The sequence below is a fragment of the Hipposideros armiger genome, unplaced genomic scaffold, assembly GCF_001890085.2.
Source record: "Hipposideros armiger isolate ML-2016 unplaced genomic scaffold, ASM189008v1 scaffold_260, whole genome shotgun sequence".
In the NCBI taxonomy this organism is placed as follows: domain Eukaryota; kingdom Metazoa; phylum Chordata; class Mammalia; order Chiroptera; family Hipposideridae; genus Hipposideros; species Hipposideros armiger.
The window spans coordinates 1,282,043-1,299,896 of record NW_017731610.1 but is presented as its reverse complement, the minus strand read 5'-3'; the positions used below and the strand labels follow the sequence as shown (position 1 = coordinate 1,299,896).

General features: G+C 35.6%; 1 protein-coding gene across 3 annotated transcripts in view; it reads left to right on the top strand.

Moving 5' to 3' along the window:
• Window positions 1-17,854, top strand: part of RAB28 (RAB28, member RAS oncogene family) — an 81,370-nt gene that overhangs the window by 52,149 nt on the left and 11,367 nt on the right. For 2 of the 3 annotated variants that reach the window (XM_019656500.1, XM_019656501.1), the window contains exon 5: window positions 13,912-14,015. The exons of the other annotated variant lie outside the window; for it this stretch is intronic. In XM_019656500.1, coding sequence (XP_019512045.1) covers window positions 13,912-14,015 — 104 coding nt within the window. The remainder of the gene's footprint in view (window positions 1-13,911; window positions 14,016-17,854) is intronic. 3 annotated transcript variants of the gene reach the window in all.

Below are 17,854 nucleotides of genomic sequence, written 5' to 3'. Positions count from 1 at the left end.
TCTAATTAATAATGCTAAATAAGATGAAATAATATGAGGTCTTATGTACTCCCTCCCTGTCCTCATGATACAGCTATTGGTGGTGTTCTGGTGACTCTGCAGAGTAACAATATTTATCATTATTGCTTCACAATCCTTATGGAGCAGTTTTGGATATATATGTGACTACAATAGAAATACAGTGCAAAGTGATTAGGCAAATCTTGAAGCATTAAGGAGAATCTATAAAAGTGTTGAAAAATTACTAAAAGCAATCCTTATTTACAAATGAGGATCTGGCAGTCAGGTGATAAATAATTGAAGAGAAAATCTACAGGGTACATGACACATAGGTGGTCAAAAGAGTATGATTTGGTAATTGAAGGATTAATAGAGATCCTTAGGAAAAATTATGAAAACCATGAGTACTTTTGCAACAGTGATTCTTCTTTATGATCATATGAAAAAAACATTAGGTTTGAAAAGAAGACTGTCAAAGTATTATTATAATTTTAATAGGACTTTTTAAATACTGAGCTATACATACAGAAGATTATAAAATAAAATATGTGTACTGTAAAGAATAGCTATTCCCGAATGAGGAAATAGAGCACTGCCAAGTGCTAGGCTACCAGCTGCCTTTATCAAAATCTCTCTACCTTCAGAGGTAACATCTTTTGTCTTGATCTTTTCCTTACTGTTCTTTTGAGTTTCATCATCTGTGTATGTTTCACTAAGTAATATTTAATTTGTCATTTAAAAATTTATGTGTATTCCTTTGTGTCTTATGCTCAACACTTGTTTGTGATATTGTGGTGCGAGATTCTAGTTCATTAATATTCAGTCCTGTATTGTATTTCTGTAAAATGAAGGGATATATATTATTTTAGACACAGTTGATATTTTTACAAAGAGCCTAAAAATATATATTTTTTATTCAGCAAATACTTTGTGAGTGGCTTTTGCATTATGTGCTTTTTTGTTTATCTGTTTTTTTTAGCTACATGTGACAAAAGAACCAAATAAGCAAAGCTTAAACAATGAGCTTAGTATTGAAGTGTATTTGATTTCATTAAATCTTGATTTCTGTGTCTGTAAGCATCATGAAATAATTTAAAAGAAAATCCTAACCTGAGGGGAATGTTGAGAACAAATATGGCAAATATCCTTATTGTAGAAAGCACTACACATTGATAAGATAAACACTTAAAACAGTAGAAAATGGGAAAAGGAAGAGACATTTCACAGAGAAATATAAAAACTAGTATGCAGGAAAAATGTTAAACTGCACAGATGTTTTTAAATTTGCACTAGAATTAAAGTAGTTTCTTTGATAGACACCTTTTTTCTTTATCTGTGGAACCCAGTGATTTTTCAGGCAGTTATGTTTTTTAAGGTTGGTTTAAGAATCTACACAAAGTCAAGTTTGGTAATTTTTTATTTTCTTACATTAGCAATTCTTCTAATACAGTATGATTTACTATGTCATCATAGACAGCATTAGAGTGTACATGGCAGGGTAAAATTAAACACATGCTCACAATCAAATTAATGTATTTCATCTGTCTTCAACTAATAACAATCTGTCATGTTATCTATCTGAGTAGGGGCATAAACAGTTTATTTTGTGTTTGGAGTAACTTCCTGGAGGTAGTTAATGTGACAAGTAGTTTGTTTGAATTGAGTATAACCAGATCAACACTCTAGATGTTTCCTTGATAACCTAAAAATTACTGTGAAAATATGTACAAGTGCTATTTTTGTATTTTGCTTTTACTTTAAGTTAGACAGTGACTTATGTTACAATCATTTCACTGAGCATATTCCACTCTGACATCATATATGGACTGAGCAAAAGTAGTTTATACCTTAATGCTTTTTTTTTTCTATCGACATGGAATAGGCAATAATATAGTTAATTAGCATCATATAATGCTTTCCCTTTTAAAAAATATGAATACATTCTGGTATGAATGAAAAAAGTCATACTTATTATAGAATATGTTCTTATTGCACATTGTAAAATGAATATTTAGGAAGATAAGAATATTGTAAAGTCTCAGGCCAATATAAAAAATAATATAGATATAACATTTTTCAGAATTTTAAAATTTTACTAGTTTGATCAGTAGCCCTGATTATTACACATTCCAGTTTTTAAGCTATTTATTGTAGTTGGTACTGTATCTTTGAAGACTATACTGTTCATTCTATCAGTAATCCTGTAGATAGATGCAGTGGAGATCCTGGATAAGGATGCCTGAAGGCCAGTACACAAATAGGACTTCAAAAGAGAAGTTGTCATAGACTTGCCTTATTAGCATGAGTGTGTATGTTTTAGAAGTCAAAATATATACCTAATTTTAAGCACATGTAATTCAAATTTAATAAATTATTAGGGGTATTTTACTTGTCATGTTTGGGTTAATCATGATGGATCATTTTAAAATATGGAATTTCACAATTTGTACAGCTGCAAGTACTTTGTTAAGGACTTTATAGGATCAAGTGCTAAGGCAAAGAGTATCTTATTTTATAATGCTGATGGGCTCAGTTTTATGATTTGTTGTTAATGAATACTTTTAAAGTACTAATAAGTAATAACCAGGTATATAATTCCCTTTTTTATAAATTTTCCATTTAAAGTTTGTATGACTTTATTCTTTTAATTAAAATCCTTAGGTCTTTCATAGCTACCCTATAAAATTGTCATAATGGCTATCCTGGTTCCTGTCACTCTTGCTATCTGCTTGCCTTCTCCTCTCCATTTTCACATTATGATAATTGTTACATTGCCTTGCTTATTTATGCATTTAGTTGTCTATCATTCTTTCTTCCTCATTACTGTGAGAGTAAGGATAGTGTCTATTTTCTGTAATTTATTACTTGTGTTTAGCACAGTATTTGACACATATGAGGTGCTTATATTTATTTAATAAATTAATTTTAAGGTATTTTTTTAACCTCATTTAAAGAAGTGATGAAGTACCTTTTATTTTGTAACCTGTGATGTTTGCAACTACAGTAGTCCCCACTTATCTGTGGTTTCGCTTTCCGCGATCTGTTATCCATGGTTAACCATGGTCTGAAAATATTAAATGGAAAATTCCAGAATTAGATAGTTCATAAGTTTTAAATTACTCTGAGGAGCCTGATGCAACCTTGCGCCGTCTTGCCCTGGACGGGACTCCTCCCTTTGCCCGGCGTCTCCACGCTGTACACACTCCCTGCCCTTAGTAACTTAGGAGCCGGGTTATCACATCAGCTGTTGTGGTATCACAGTACTTGTTTGCAAGTGACCTTTATTTTACTTAATAATGGCCTCAAAGTACAAGAGTGGTGATGCTGGCAATTCGAATGTGCCAAAGAGAAGCCATTACATGCTTCTTTTAAGTGAAAAGGTGAGTACAGTACAGTAAGATATTTGAGAGAGAGAGAGAGAGAGAAAGAGAAAGAGAGAATGCACACATTCATGTAACTTTTATTATAGTATATTGTTACAATTGTTATAAAAATGGTTTTATTTATTGTTAATCTCTTACTGTGCCTAATTTATAAATTAAACTTTATTATAGGTATGTATATATAGGAAAAAACATAGTGTATATAGTGTTTCAAGTATCCATAGGGGGTCTTGGAACACATCCCCCATGGATAAGGGAGCCCACTATGCACAGTTCATCTGAATCCTCTTTAAATTGATGAATGTGTAGGACTGTAATGACTTTTGGGAGGAAGAGTAATTAGCTGCATGTGTATAAGTATAAAACTTTCCATCTTCTATTTTTAAAGTTGTGATATAGATAATGGTAACTATTTGTGTATATAAGATGGCTGAACAGAAAACAATGTCATATTCATGAAATCTCTAGGAGTGCAACATTTTTTTTCATTTGTAATTTTCCTTTGAATAGTCTCTGAATTTAGAAACAAAGAGTTGGCACTGTGTACTGAATGGAAGTGCTTTAAATCCAACAGGGGAAAGTTGAAAGTTTTCTAATCTATGTCACGCACAGGATTTCCTTTCTGTGCTTATATTTTTGCTTAGGTGGACTGGACAGTGTGAGGGCAGCTGGGTGGCATTGTAGCTGTGTATGTGTTACCTGTGCGTATATAAGCTCCTTAGCATCCCATACGAGACTCTCATGCCCCAGCCCTGCTGACTTCACCAGCTCCTGGAAGCCAGCTTTTTTCAGATGCTTTTGCAGACACTCCTTTGGTAAGAAGTGTATATCTTCTCTACCTCTAAGGTTGTCTGCCTGATTTTTCCTTATCTAGCAGGAGTTGTCATCACCTTGTCTGTGAGATCCTTCCTGGCTCCCTAAGTAGCTTTAGGAATTTCGTTTCTCTACACTCCTGTTGTACCTTGTGCTGTACAGAACACCCTTTGTCTCTTGGTCTCAGAATTTCATTGTATAGCATCTTTCTACATGTGTTTCTCTTAGTCTTCTCAGCACTTAGAAGATGCTGGGTAAATAGTGCATGAGTGAACGAATGGATAAACAAACCACAATAACACTAGCTAATTCTTACTGAGTGTGTGCTAGTCATTGCTCTGTGATTTATTTGTATTTACTTATTTTATTGATTACAATAACATTTAGAGGTAGGTACTAGTATTGTCCCCATTTTATAGATGAGGAAACCGAGGCAAGAGAATCAAGTAATTTGCTTAACGTTCCACAAATAGTAACAGAACAGGGAACCAAACCCAGGCACTTTGGCTCTTTACCATCATGTCTTAATTCCTCTCCAGCTGAATCAGTGAATATTAATTGAAGAACCATAGTTTCTTCTACATTTGCCTTCATGCAAACAATTGAGAAGTTCAGAAGAGTTAGTTCTTATATGAGACTGGTTCTTGTATAAAATCCATCATCACTCTAAATCAGTAAAGTAGAAACAAAGATCATCTGTTGGAGGATGAAAAAATTTTGCTGTGATGACACTTTCTTTATATTTGACATAATGTGATTTTTATTGGAATTGTTCATTGTTTATTAGACACCATGTACTTCCTGAACTTACCAAAAGCTGCCTCTGTATCCTAATATACAGGCCACTTTATCCTGGAAGTTATCCAAGTGGATAAATTTTGAGCCATCACATAATTTAGGGAGTTTGTGCCCCATTGGAATCAGTAGGGCCAAGTGAAGGATGAAAGTGACAGCTGTAGATTCAAAATTCTGATTTGCTGCTTCTAAATGAAAGCTGTGAGTCTTAATAAAATAAAAAAATATTTAAAAAATACATGATACTAAATTACTGATGAAGTGATGTATAATGTGTTCAATTTGTTTTAAAATAATCTGTGAGTGGGGATATGGATGAAAGAAGACTGGTTATGACTTGATACTTGTTGAGGCATCTTTCCTTGTATTTTCCAACAAAATGTATTGACAAGGGAAAATGCCTTTGTGTTTTCATACTGTTTTCCATGTATTATTTGAGCCTTTTAATGGCAGAAGAAAGAACATTTCTATAATGGTACATTAAAAATATTTTTTCCTGGTAAGTAAAAATGCAAAGAGTCTTCTCAATTTATAATTGTTTAGTTGTATTTGTGACTGTTTGATTGAGTATGGTATAACTCAAATCAGAGACAAGTATAATGCTTACATTTTTATTATCTTGCTAATTACAACTTCAAGTTATCATTACTCAATAATTCAAGACCCACTATATGCACAAGAAGAGGTTCATTGTTAACAAGAGTGAGTATAGGTCTACTACACTTTAAATAGTTTCTCTATTAGTTAAGGTAATGCTAGATGCTAAACAGTCTTGAAAGTGTCAATATCTTAGCACAACAGAAATTTATTTTTTGTTTACATAAAGACCAAAACCAGGTAATGCTTATCAATAGTGGCTTATCTCCCTTTTAGGGACCCAAACTTTTCCTGTTTTCTGGAACTGACATTTTCAACAGATGACTTAATAGGTCACCATGAAGAAGGAAAGAGCAAGGACTGCTATACGTGGAAGGTTTTCGTGGGCCAAGCCTAGTAGTGATGAACATTAGTCCTTTCCTCATTGCATTGGTCAGGAGTTTGTCTCATGGCCACACCTAACTGCAAGCCAGTCTGGGAAATGTAGTGTAGCTAGCCAGTCTGCCCATCTTACGCATATCATTATATGTCTGTCTTACTCTTCTTATTAAGAACAGTGACGGATCTTAGGTTTTACCTTGTTTGAAGATAACAAGTTAGCCTGCCACCACCGTGGATGCTGGCAGAAGGTATGAGACTCCTGGGTCAGAGATAAAGGACTTTATTACTCACAGCAAGCAGGGTGAGTTCCATGTTTGCATTGGTTCTCCTTGCCCCCCAAGTTTCACCAAGGCAATGTAAGGACCTACAAAAATGATGCGCATGCATTGATTTGTATCACAGCTGAGGAACCCTGAACTTAGGAACCTAAATCTTTTATAGTGGGCTACAAGTTAACCTCTGCCCTTGCTCTGGAGGGAGATAGTATCTTTATTACACCAGACAGTAAAGAAACTTACAGTTTGGTTCTGAGGGAGACACTATCTCTATGTAGGCTGCCTACTATACAAACATCTTTGAAAGGGATAGTTCAAAATAAAATCTCTCACTTAAAAATTTTACTTTTCCCAATTTTAATTTTTAAAATTTTAAAAATTCGAATATATTTTTCCTGTCATTTATGTACATATATACATATATATTTACAAAATAGGGATTTTACTGTATGCGTAATTTTATTGATTGATTGGGGAATTGGGGGACAGGAACAGCGTTGGGGAATCGGGGAAGGGGAACAGACAAGTTGCTGTCCTTTTGTTCTTCAGTCTAGTTGTGGAGGACGTTGCTTCGCTGGCCCATGTTGGTATTATCATTGCGCTCTTCCCGGCTGAGGCAGATTGGTCACCGGCCACCGGACGGCAACTCACAGCGGCTCTTGACAGCTCACATCGGCTGCCAGCCGCTCACAGTAGCTTATGGCAACCCACTGCAGCAGGGGCTGCAGCCTACGCTGTCGCTGAGGACTCACGGCAGCCCAGCTCCAGGTTGAGCTGTTGTTCATCATCTTAGCTGTAGAGGGCAGTGTCACTGGCCCTCATATGTGGGATCCGAACCCGCTCTTAACCAACACGCCACTCAGCCGGCCCACTATATGCATAATTTTATACTCTACTTTTTAATTTAACATCCTGTACTATTGTGTATTTCACCTAATGGTCCTCTTTTTCTAGCTGTATTGAGATATAATTGACATATAACATTGTGTAACTTTAAGGTACACAATGTGATGATTTGATACACTTGTGTGTTGCAAAACGATTACCCCATAGTGTAAGCTAACACCTGCATCATATCACAGAATTAGTATTTCTTTCTTGTGGTGAGAACATTTAAGATTTACTCTCTTAGCAAGCTTTCAAGTATATAGTACAGTATTATTAACTGTAATCTCTTGTATGTTAGATCCCTAGAACTTATTTGTCTTATGGCTGGAAGTTTGTACCCTTGTCTGTCTTTCCCCCCTCCCCCCACCCCCTGGTAACACCATTTTAGTCTTTGTTTCTATCAGTTCAGCTTTTTCAATTTCACGTATAAGTGAGATCATACAGCGTTTGTCTTCTCTGACTTATTTCACTTAGCAGAATGCCCTCAAGCTCCATCCATGTGGTTGCAAACAGCAGGATGCCCATTTTCATGACTGAATAATGCTCATGTGTGCATGCGCATGTGCATATGTGTGTAACATCTTCTGTATCCATTCATACAACCTGTTTTCATTTCCTTTGGGTACATACTCAGAAGTGGAATTGCTGGATCATAAGGTAGTTCTACTTATAATTTTTTGAGGAACTTCCATACTGTTTTCCATAGTGGCTGCACCAGTGTACATTCCCATCAATAGTGTCGAAAGGTTCCTTTTCTCCACATACATCCTGGACAACGTTGTAATTTCTTGTCTTTTTGATAATAGACATTCTAACAGGAGTGAGGTGATATCTTATTGTGGTTTTGATTTGCATTTCCCTGATGATCGGTGATGTTGAGCACCTGTCAGCCATTTGTATGTCTTCTTTGAAAGAATGTCTATTCAGTTCCTCTGCCCATTTTTAAATCAGATTGTATGTTTTTTTGCTATTGAGTTATATGAATTTTTTTATATATTTTGGAAGTTAATCTCTTATCAGATATGTGGTCTGCAAATATTTTTTCCCATTCCATAGTTGCCTTTTCATTTTGTAAACTTTTTTCTTTGCTGTGCAGAAGCTTTTTTGTTTGATATAATTCCGATTGTTTATTTTTGTTTTTGTTGGCTTTGCTTTTAGTGTCAAATCCAAAAAAATCAGTGCCAAGACCTCATTTAATAGTATTTATGTCCATGATTTTTAATGGCCTGAAAGTATTGTATTATGCGGTTGTATTGTAATTTAACTGTATCTCTATTTTGGGATATTTATATTGCTTCCAATATATATTTTTATTATTATAAATACTCTGTGGTGAAGATCTTAATTTATAATTCTTATTACATATCCCTGATGTTTTCCTCAAGATAAACTCTTCCAAGTTGTGTTACTTAGTTATAGAGTATAAATGTTTGTAAGGCTCAACCCACATTTCCAAATTGCTTTTCCAAAAGCCAGTATAGTACCAACTCTTATCAGCACTGGGTGTTCTTATGTGTTATTTTAAATTTTGTTTCTGCTTTTAGGTTTTTTCTTTCATTTTTGCCAATTTGAAATGTAAACATCAATACTTCATATTTTTTAGTTGCATTTCTTTGTATACTAGTGAAATTAAACAATGTTTTCACAGGTTGATATGAAACATTTAAAAAGGCCTTTAAGATGGCTTAACATTCTATGAAAAATAATGATTAGTTACATGTGCGAGAAAATGTCACCTATTGGATTTTTAATATTCACGAATATTAAATGTGCTTTTGTTGGTATGTCTTTCTTGCTGTAAACCTAAAGTATAAAATATGAAATACTGTAATTTTTATTTTTTAAAATTCATTAAACTAAAAATTGTACATATAAGTCCTTCAAACAGTTTTCTAAGTTTCAATATTATTCTTGTTAGCCAAAATTGGATTCTCTTAAGACTTCTATTTCATGTACCATGTGATTTTAAGAACACAGCAGATATACTTCACATCTTGACTTCTTTTTCTTTCCATTTTAATGTCCAAGTCAGATAACAGTATGAGTGAGCCACATGATTTTTTTACACAGTTGGTTTTCACAGTAAAAAAAAAAAAAAAAGGTTTCCTTGCTCTTTCTAGTGCAGTCTTAGAATTTTTTCTATCTTCATGTTTTTCATCCCTGTGTATGTTAGCTATACAAGCAAGCCCAGGACACTGATATCGTTGGTTTATCTCCTGCATTCTTATCCAACACAGCTTTGTCCTCCCCTTTTCAGGCCCCCGCTTCTGTTCCTTCTTAATTTCTGAGACCCTTCCAGTGGGCCTTCAGGAGCTTACAAATAAGACATCAACAAAATTCCTATAGTCTCAACACGTTCCTCAAACAAAAGTTTTTCAACTTCTTGTTCTGTCTCTTGGTTTTCCCATAAGGTCAATGCTGCCTTCTTCTGAAGCCCTTTGAAGAGTTGATTTTTCCCTTCTATATGTACCTTATCACCAGGACTGGAGATGGGACAGGTGACCTTTTTCTGTATTGCCCTTTCCAGATCATTCTCCTTTACCTTTCCTAAAGACCCTTAGATTTGACTATCAAGCCATATGATTATATTTCCCACCACTTACATTTGTTGGAGTTATCAGCCAACACCTATATCATTGCCTTGAATTTCTTAAAGATTTTGGCTCCTTGGTCACAGTCACTCAGTTAACTATGCTTTCATGATTTTTAGTAATTTTAGTATTTATACAGGTTATCCTAACCTTGGTTTCTCAGTTCCTTGAATTCTTCTCTTCAGTCACCTTCCCGCTCCCGCCAGCCCCCAACTACACCAACAACTATTTTGAAGACTTAGTCAATATCAGTTTCTGTACCCTATTCATAATAACAATTTCATGCATCTCAATCACTGTCTATTACCTCCTGTCTTTCCAGCTCACTTCTTTAGTAACCCAACATCAATAATTTTTAAACCTACACGAGACCTTAAAATAAGTAGATTTACCAATTTTTTTTATTTTCCACAACCCTCTTCTTAATCAGTTTATATTCCATGCTCCATGTATACAATCATTACATTGCATTTACTATCTTCAACTTACCTGCCTTTCTTTTCAGTTGTTGTGCATGGTTTGGAAAACCCCAGCTCTACTTAAATGCAAATCTCTATCCACCCAGGCAGCTAAACAAATGTGGCTGGAACAAAAGCTACAAATATGCTGTGTCTCATTTTCAATCCGGATTAACTATCTTTAAGTGATTTTCTGTGTCTTTCACATCCCACGTGATTTCCATTACCGTATCTTATTCACTTTTTAGTCCTAACATATATTGAGAATCTGCCCCACTTTTTACTATTTCTGTTGCCACCATTCTTGTCCAAACTACCATCCTCTCTTTCCTAGATTATAGGCCCCTCAGTGGCTTCTCTGCTTTACATTTGACCCTCTGTAGTTTACTCTCAATAAAGCAGCCCAAATGAACCTTTTAAAATGTGAGTCAAATTATATCTTATTTTTAATTAAAATTTATTGGGATGACAATGGTCAACAAAATTACATAGGTTTCAAGTGTACAATTCTGTAATACATCATCTATATATTGCATCATGTGCTCACCACCCAGAGTCAGTTCTCCTTCCATCACCATATATTTGACCCCCTTTACTCTCTTCCTTCCCTCCCCCCCTTACCCTCTGGTAACCACTGAACTATTGTCTGTGTCTGTGAGTTTTTGTTTCTTTATTTGTTTGTCTTGTTCCTTTGTTGCTTTCAGTTTTATATCCCACATATCAATGAAGTCATATGGTTCTCGACTTTTTCTGCCTGACTTATTTCGCTTAGCATAATAATCTCAAGCTCCGTCCATGTTGTTGCAAATGGCACTATTTCATCTTTTCATCAGTAACTTCCCATCTCTCTTAGAGTGGACTATATATTCTGTGTGATCTGGTCCTTGGCTTTTTAAACCTCATTTCCCACTGTTTCTCTCTCTTGCCAATTCATTTTAGCTACTCCGGCCTCCTGGCTTTTCTTTGAATATGCTAAGAATAATCTTCTTGTAGAGCCTTGGCACTTGCAGTTAGTTCCTGCTGCCTGGAAGGGTTTTCCCCAGATTACCTTGCTCCTTAGCCGTGGTAAGGTTTTTCACCCTCTTGTTTAAAATAGTACTGCCCCTCATGTACCCTTTATTCTTCTCCATAAGATCTATCAGCATTTGCCATACTATGTGTTTTACCTGTTAGTCCTTTTCCCTTTATTAAAATATAAGTTCATCGTCATCGTATCTGCAGCACCCAGGACAGTGCCTGGTACTCAAATATTTGCTGAATGAATGAGAATGACCAATAAAGTGGTTTTCCATTGAAATTGTTAAGCACAGGGGTAAGCAGGGTGTATATGGTTGAGAACAAAGAAATGGCATAAATACAAGATTGATGCCTTTGTCCTTCAGTTGCTTCGATAGTGGAAGGCTGTACACTAAAATGTTAAGAGTAGTCTTTAGTTAATGGTACATTTAAATTTCATTTTCATGATTGTTTTTCTGAATATTTGGGAAATGAGTATGTATTTACTTTTATTAGGAAATTTTAATTACATTAAAAAATATATAGGACCTAAAAAAATGACGTGGTTCACTAAAGGGCACACAGGAAACTAAACCATTATAGCAGTAAGAGTGTGATCATATGTATGATAGGCGGTTATTGGATAATAATTTGAAGTGTGCTCTTAGAAGTAGAAGAAAAGAATGATTTTACTAGTGTCTCACTTTAACTTTATCGTCACAATTTACATTTCTGGATTATTTAGAATGACGTACTGTAGTGACTGAGCCCTGTGTTGCCCACTAAATTCTAACACAACAGGAGAAAACTGTATAGGGAAGTTCTGTGAGGGCCTTTTTTATACCTGCTGTCTCATTTGTCAGAATCTCAGTTATTTAAAATAACTTTTATATCCTTAATGTCTTTTATGTTTATAATACTGGTGGTGGCTTTTTTGAGAACCTAGATGTATGTTTTTCATCTTTGGGTTCCCACTACCTACTACAGTACTTAGTATATTATAGGTACTCAATAAATGTTAGTTGAATAACTGCTTTTCTTTTTCAATTGACCAGTGATACACTAGTCTCTCATTGCTATCTTTATTAGGAAAACACTTTTGCTTGGATAGAAAATCCCCCAGTGCTATAGATACACTTATGTGGTAATTAGAGGAGGAGGGAGGGAGAGAGGAAAAAAGAGAAAGAAAAAAAACAACCAAACAATGGTAGACTGTTCCATTAGAAAAGACAAATACACACACATTAAATGACAAACTTCATTTTAAAAAAATTGGATAGTGATTTCATTGGGGATTTTTCCTAGTGACATGATTTGTTCTTACTCTTGTTGAATTAGGAAAGTATTTTAGCTTCAATATTATGATAAACTAGATGTATAAATGTCAGTGCTAATAGCTTAGTATTTTAGTCTTCTACAAATTGATGCCTGTGGTATCTGGACACTTTTTGGCTTGTTCTTGTAAATAAGCTCTCAGTGGTATTTAAGGAACAGCAACTTGTGGCCAGAAAAGAAAAAAGCTGCATGTTATCCAGGCTGAGCGGTATCATAAATGAGACTCAGGAATCCCCCACTAAGTCAGAACTGTCCTGGAGAAAGATCTCGGGCCTACAAACTAAAGACCTTCAATATACTTTAAATAGTAGGAGAACATTTTCTAGTTGATAATCAATTGACACCATTATGTAGGCTTACTAGATTTGCAAATTTACAAGTTTTTACAAGTCAGTTGGGTCCCTTCCTCAGGAAATCAGCTTAACTTTTTTTCCCCTATATTGACTCAAAGAACCCAGTTGTCCTTAAATCCTGTGAATATATTTGCCTTATAATTTGATGGCATTGAGTCAACACGCTAATAGGGTCTCTAGTGTTATAAAAAGAAAAACTGTTCAATAAAGGATCCCGTTTGAAAAAATATACCGTGCCGGATAAAACCAGTATTGGATAAGAGTACTGTGCTTTATTTTAAAGCACCTACAACTATTCAAGGAAATAAGTGCCTGCCCATTACTTTCAAAATGCATACTGTAGGTTTGGAAAGCCAGCTGAGCTGTGTCTTTGTGAAATTAAACAATGGCTGTAAATAAAGTAAGTAAACTATGAAATATTGATATCTTTTAGCAGAAAATGAATTATGTATTTGTGTTAACATTAATATTTATAAAACTTGCAGGCCTATTCTAATTATTAAAGTAATTATACTGTTTCAATCAAATATGCTTGGGTAAGCGCATCTTTCAAGGTAATCACTATGTTTAAACACATTATACTAAGTAAATCTTTTTTTAGTATCATCAGTGTGCCTGAAGCTATACAGATAAGAATGATAGCTTCATTTTTTGAGCACTTATCATGGCTGGTCATTGTATACATGGATTAAGTCTCAAAGACTCTGTGTAAGGTAGGTATATTTGTTAGTTTCTGCTTTTATTTATTTTATTATTTTTTTTTAAGGAGGGCGCAGCTCAAAGTGGCCCATATGGGGATCAAACCAGCAGACTTGGGGTTCAGAGCGTGCTTTCTAACCAGCTGAGCCACCCAGCTGCCCCGATGCTAGTTCTGCTGTTAGATTGAGAGACGGAGGCATAAAGAGGTTATGAAATGCCCACGATCATACAGCTAGGGTCTCAGCTGGCAGATAGTGTTGGCAAATAAGTCACACTGAGACATGATTAAAATATACTGATTGACTCTAATATTACAATTGTTTCTCTGTTTTTGTTCACCTTTCTAGTTGATTTGGAGCATATGCGAACAGTAAAACCTGAAAAACATTTACGGTTTTGCCAGGAAAATGGTTTTAGTAGCCACTTTGTCTCAGCAAAGACAGGAGACTCTGTAAGTAAAATAATGAATACTGAATATTGTGAGGATTTACTTTTATTTACTAATATTCATAGGAAATATACTTTCATTACTTAACTTTTGGAACAAATTGAAGACATAAAATAGATTAGATATAACATGTTTATTCTGTTTATATTACTTTTATAATTCATTAAACATAATTTTATGGTTATTTTAGGGTATTTCAGAATATGAGTTTAAAAAGAATATAAATCACCCATAATATCAGCATCCAGAAATGTCCATTTATAACCTCGTATAATTCCTTCTAGTCTTCTTTTCTGATGCTCATGAATATTAGTGCTACTGCCAGTAGATTGCATTACTGAGTGCTAATTTTGTGATAGGCACCATACTACCCTGATTATCTATCTGTCTTTTATAGATGAGTCGTAGAGAGATTAGGTAATGGGGATCTAGGTTACACAGCTAATAAGTGGTGGAGGTAGGATTTATACACCTAAACAGTGACACTTCAGGGCTCACTGGATTAACCACTAAATATTTATTTAAAAAAAAATTAAGATCGTACTATAGAAATAGTATTGTGTTTTAGTTCTTTATTTAATATATGTATCTGTACAAAATTTTGTCATATCATTTAATATTGCTAAGTAGATTTAATAATCCACTAGATTTAATAAACCATTAAATAACTATTCAGAAATTCATTCAACCAAGTCACTATTGCTGCTGTTTTTCAGTTTTGACATAATACTTTAATGTAAAACTTTGTCCACAAGCTTTGACGTTTTGATTATTTCCTCTGAAAAATAATTTAAAAAAATTTTCAGTTACAGTTGACGTTCAATATTCTGTGAGTTTCAGGAGTATAGCATAGTGATTAGACATTTATATGAGTATAACTTATGAAGTGATCACACTGATAACTTCCTTTACATAGATTCCTTGAAAAGGAATTGAAACATATTGCCAGATTACCACCAGAAAGACTGAGTTAATGTATACCACCACCAGCATTGTGTAAGTGCCATGCTACTATACTCTTTTTTTGACATCCAGGATTTATTTATTTTTAAATCCCTATCAATTTGGCAAAAAAAAGAAGAAAAAAAAGGCATTTTGCTATTTAAATTTGAAATTCTTTGATTGCTGTTGAGGTTGAAAATTTAAAAATTTCATTACCTATTTATTTTTTGCTTATTATCTCTGTAATATTCTATTGCTTTAAAAATGTATGGCCATTTTATATCAGGAATAACAGCCATTTGTCATAATTTTTGCAAATATTCTCCACTGCCCAGATTTTTTTTTTTTGTTAATCTTCTTGACATTTTCAACCAAAGAAAGTTTAATTTTTTTCCTGTGGTTTAAATCTTTTTGATATTATTCCTGTATGATTTTATGCTTAGGATAAACTTTAAATAATATAGAGGATGTTTAATCTTTTGAGGGGGTTGTAACTCATTTAAAATTTTGACTTCTTGGAACCCTTTCCCCCAGGATAATGTAAACATGAGCACATGCCCACACAGGTCATTAAAAAATATATATAGATCAAGACTCTTTGATAAGACTATCCATGGATTGGGCTTCTACTCTCACTAATCTTACTAGAGGTCTTTGCCATTTTAGAATTATTTTAACTTTCAGTATTTTAGCTTGTGTTTAACTACTTAGTATTTTTTGTGTACTTATGTTGAACCATCATTAAAAATCCTCCTTGTCTTCTTTTTAAATGGAACTTTGAAGTGGTTTGTTCCTATGGGATCACTTGAAGACTTGTAGTCAACTCCAACTCCAGGTTACTTCCCCTCATTGCTTGAGCTCCTGGCTTAGTGCTCTTTCTCTAATATTACCTTTGTCATTCTGCTTAGTGATTTCAGTACCTTTTCCTCCACCCCACCTCAGCCACTCACTCCCACGCATTGTCATTACAAATCACTCTAGTCCTTCTGTTATCTCCTATCTTTATATCAGGCATGCTACTCACTGTCCACCACCCCGTCTTTCCAGCTCACACCCTGAATGCCCTCACCCAGTCTAGTCTGCAACCCCAGCAGGACCTACAAGACATGAATCCTAGCATCTTTTCAGTGTCCTTAACCTCCTTGCATGTCCACATTTTCCTCTTTAACTTAAATCTCATAACCAATCAAAATTATTGCCATGCATATACCCTCCATTCTCTTTCCCCTCTTTCATTTTATTGAACTCATTTGGCTAAACCTTAAATCTGGTTTAAATCAAGTCCTCACTTTTTTATGGCTGCACCCATATATTTTTTAAGGTTTTTATTGGGGAATTGGGGAAGGGGAACATTGTCTTTCTCCAGGACCCATCAGCTCCAAGCCAAGTTGTTGTCCTTCAGTCTTAGTTGTGGAGGGCGCAAGCTCAGCTCTAAGTCCAGTCGCCGCTTTTTCAATCTAGTTGCAAGGAGTGTGTAGTCCACCATCCCATGCGGGAGTCGAACCGGCAACCTTGCTGCTAAGAGCACGCGCTCTCACCAGCTCAGCAGCAGCTCAGCTCGGGTACAGCCTCACTGGTCTGTGTGGGAATTGAACCGGCAATCCTGTTGCTCAGAGCTCGCACTCTTAAGCAGTTAAGCTCGGCCGGCCCTGCACTCATATATTTGAATGTGATCAGAGAAAAATACAGAAGCATGCTGGAGGCTTCACTTAAAATTCACAATCACTCACCTCAAGTGGGCCCTTAATGATGCTCAGTAATTATACTACATGTCCGTAGGCCATTGTGTCTCCCGCCAACTAATGGCTGCTCATAGCTTCTCTCTTCAAATCTTCAAAACTTCCTCATCCATTTTCTCAGCTGATGTTTTCTGTTTTATGATACATCTGAAACAAACGGGATAACTTGCACATACTCCTGCTACCGCCTTTACCCCACTCTCCTTCCCGCCCTGCACCTGTTCCCGTATAGTCTGTCTCTGTGGCGTCGGCGACCGCTGTGGGTGACCTGTCTGTGCTCCTAGCTGGAGGGCCAGCTCTCTGTCTGCTAACGGACATTGCTTAGTATTTCTCCTTCCTGTATCATCATTTCTAAAAAAATCTCTTCTGGGTTTTTCTGTCAGCATACAAAATAGTATGACTCATCTTAGAAACAAGACAACTCTTCTTCCTACTTTCTCTGGCTTTTGCCTTCTTTCCCCGCTTTCCAGTGGAATGTTTTGAAAGAGCTATCTCTAGTTCTCTCCTTTGAATTTCTTTTGAACAGTTCTAGTCAGACTTTGCCCCTAATATTTTATGCAAACTGTTGTTTCAAGGTCACCAATGACCTTTTTGCTAAACCCATGGGTCAGTTCTTAGTCCTAATCTTCCTGACTTTGTTGCAATATGTAAAATAGTTGTTCTCTCTCTTTTGAAACACTTTCGTCACTTAGCTTCCAGGATATTGCACCTGCTGGCTCTCCTGCCTTGCTAAGGACTCTCCCGCAGTCCCGTGTGCTGATTCCTTCGTATCTCTTCGTATCTAACTATTGGAGTGCCCTTCGGGTCAGTCCTTGGATATTTATTTTTCTAAACTTATTCATTTAGTGACTTGGTCTAGTCTCATGGCTTTGAACAGACCTTTCCCCTGAACCCCAGACTCAGTATTCAACTGCTCACCCAGCCCCTGCTTAGATATCGAATAGGCAGCCCCGGTTTAATTCAGGTCCAGAGCTGAGCTTTGATTATGCCCCTCAAATCTCACACAGTCTTCCCACTTCAATAAATATGGCAGCTCTTCTGCCAGCTGTGAAGGCCACGATTAGATTGGATTCCCCCTTGACTCCTTTTTTTCTTTTCCACCCCACCTCCCTCTCCCTATCCCTCTCCCTCTCCCTCTCCCTCTCCCTCTCCCTCTCCCTC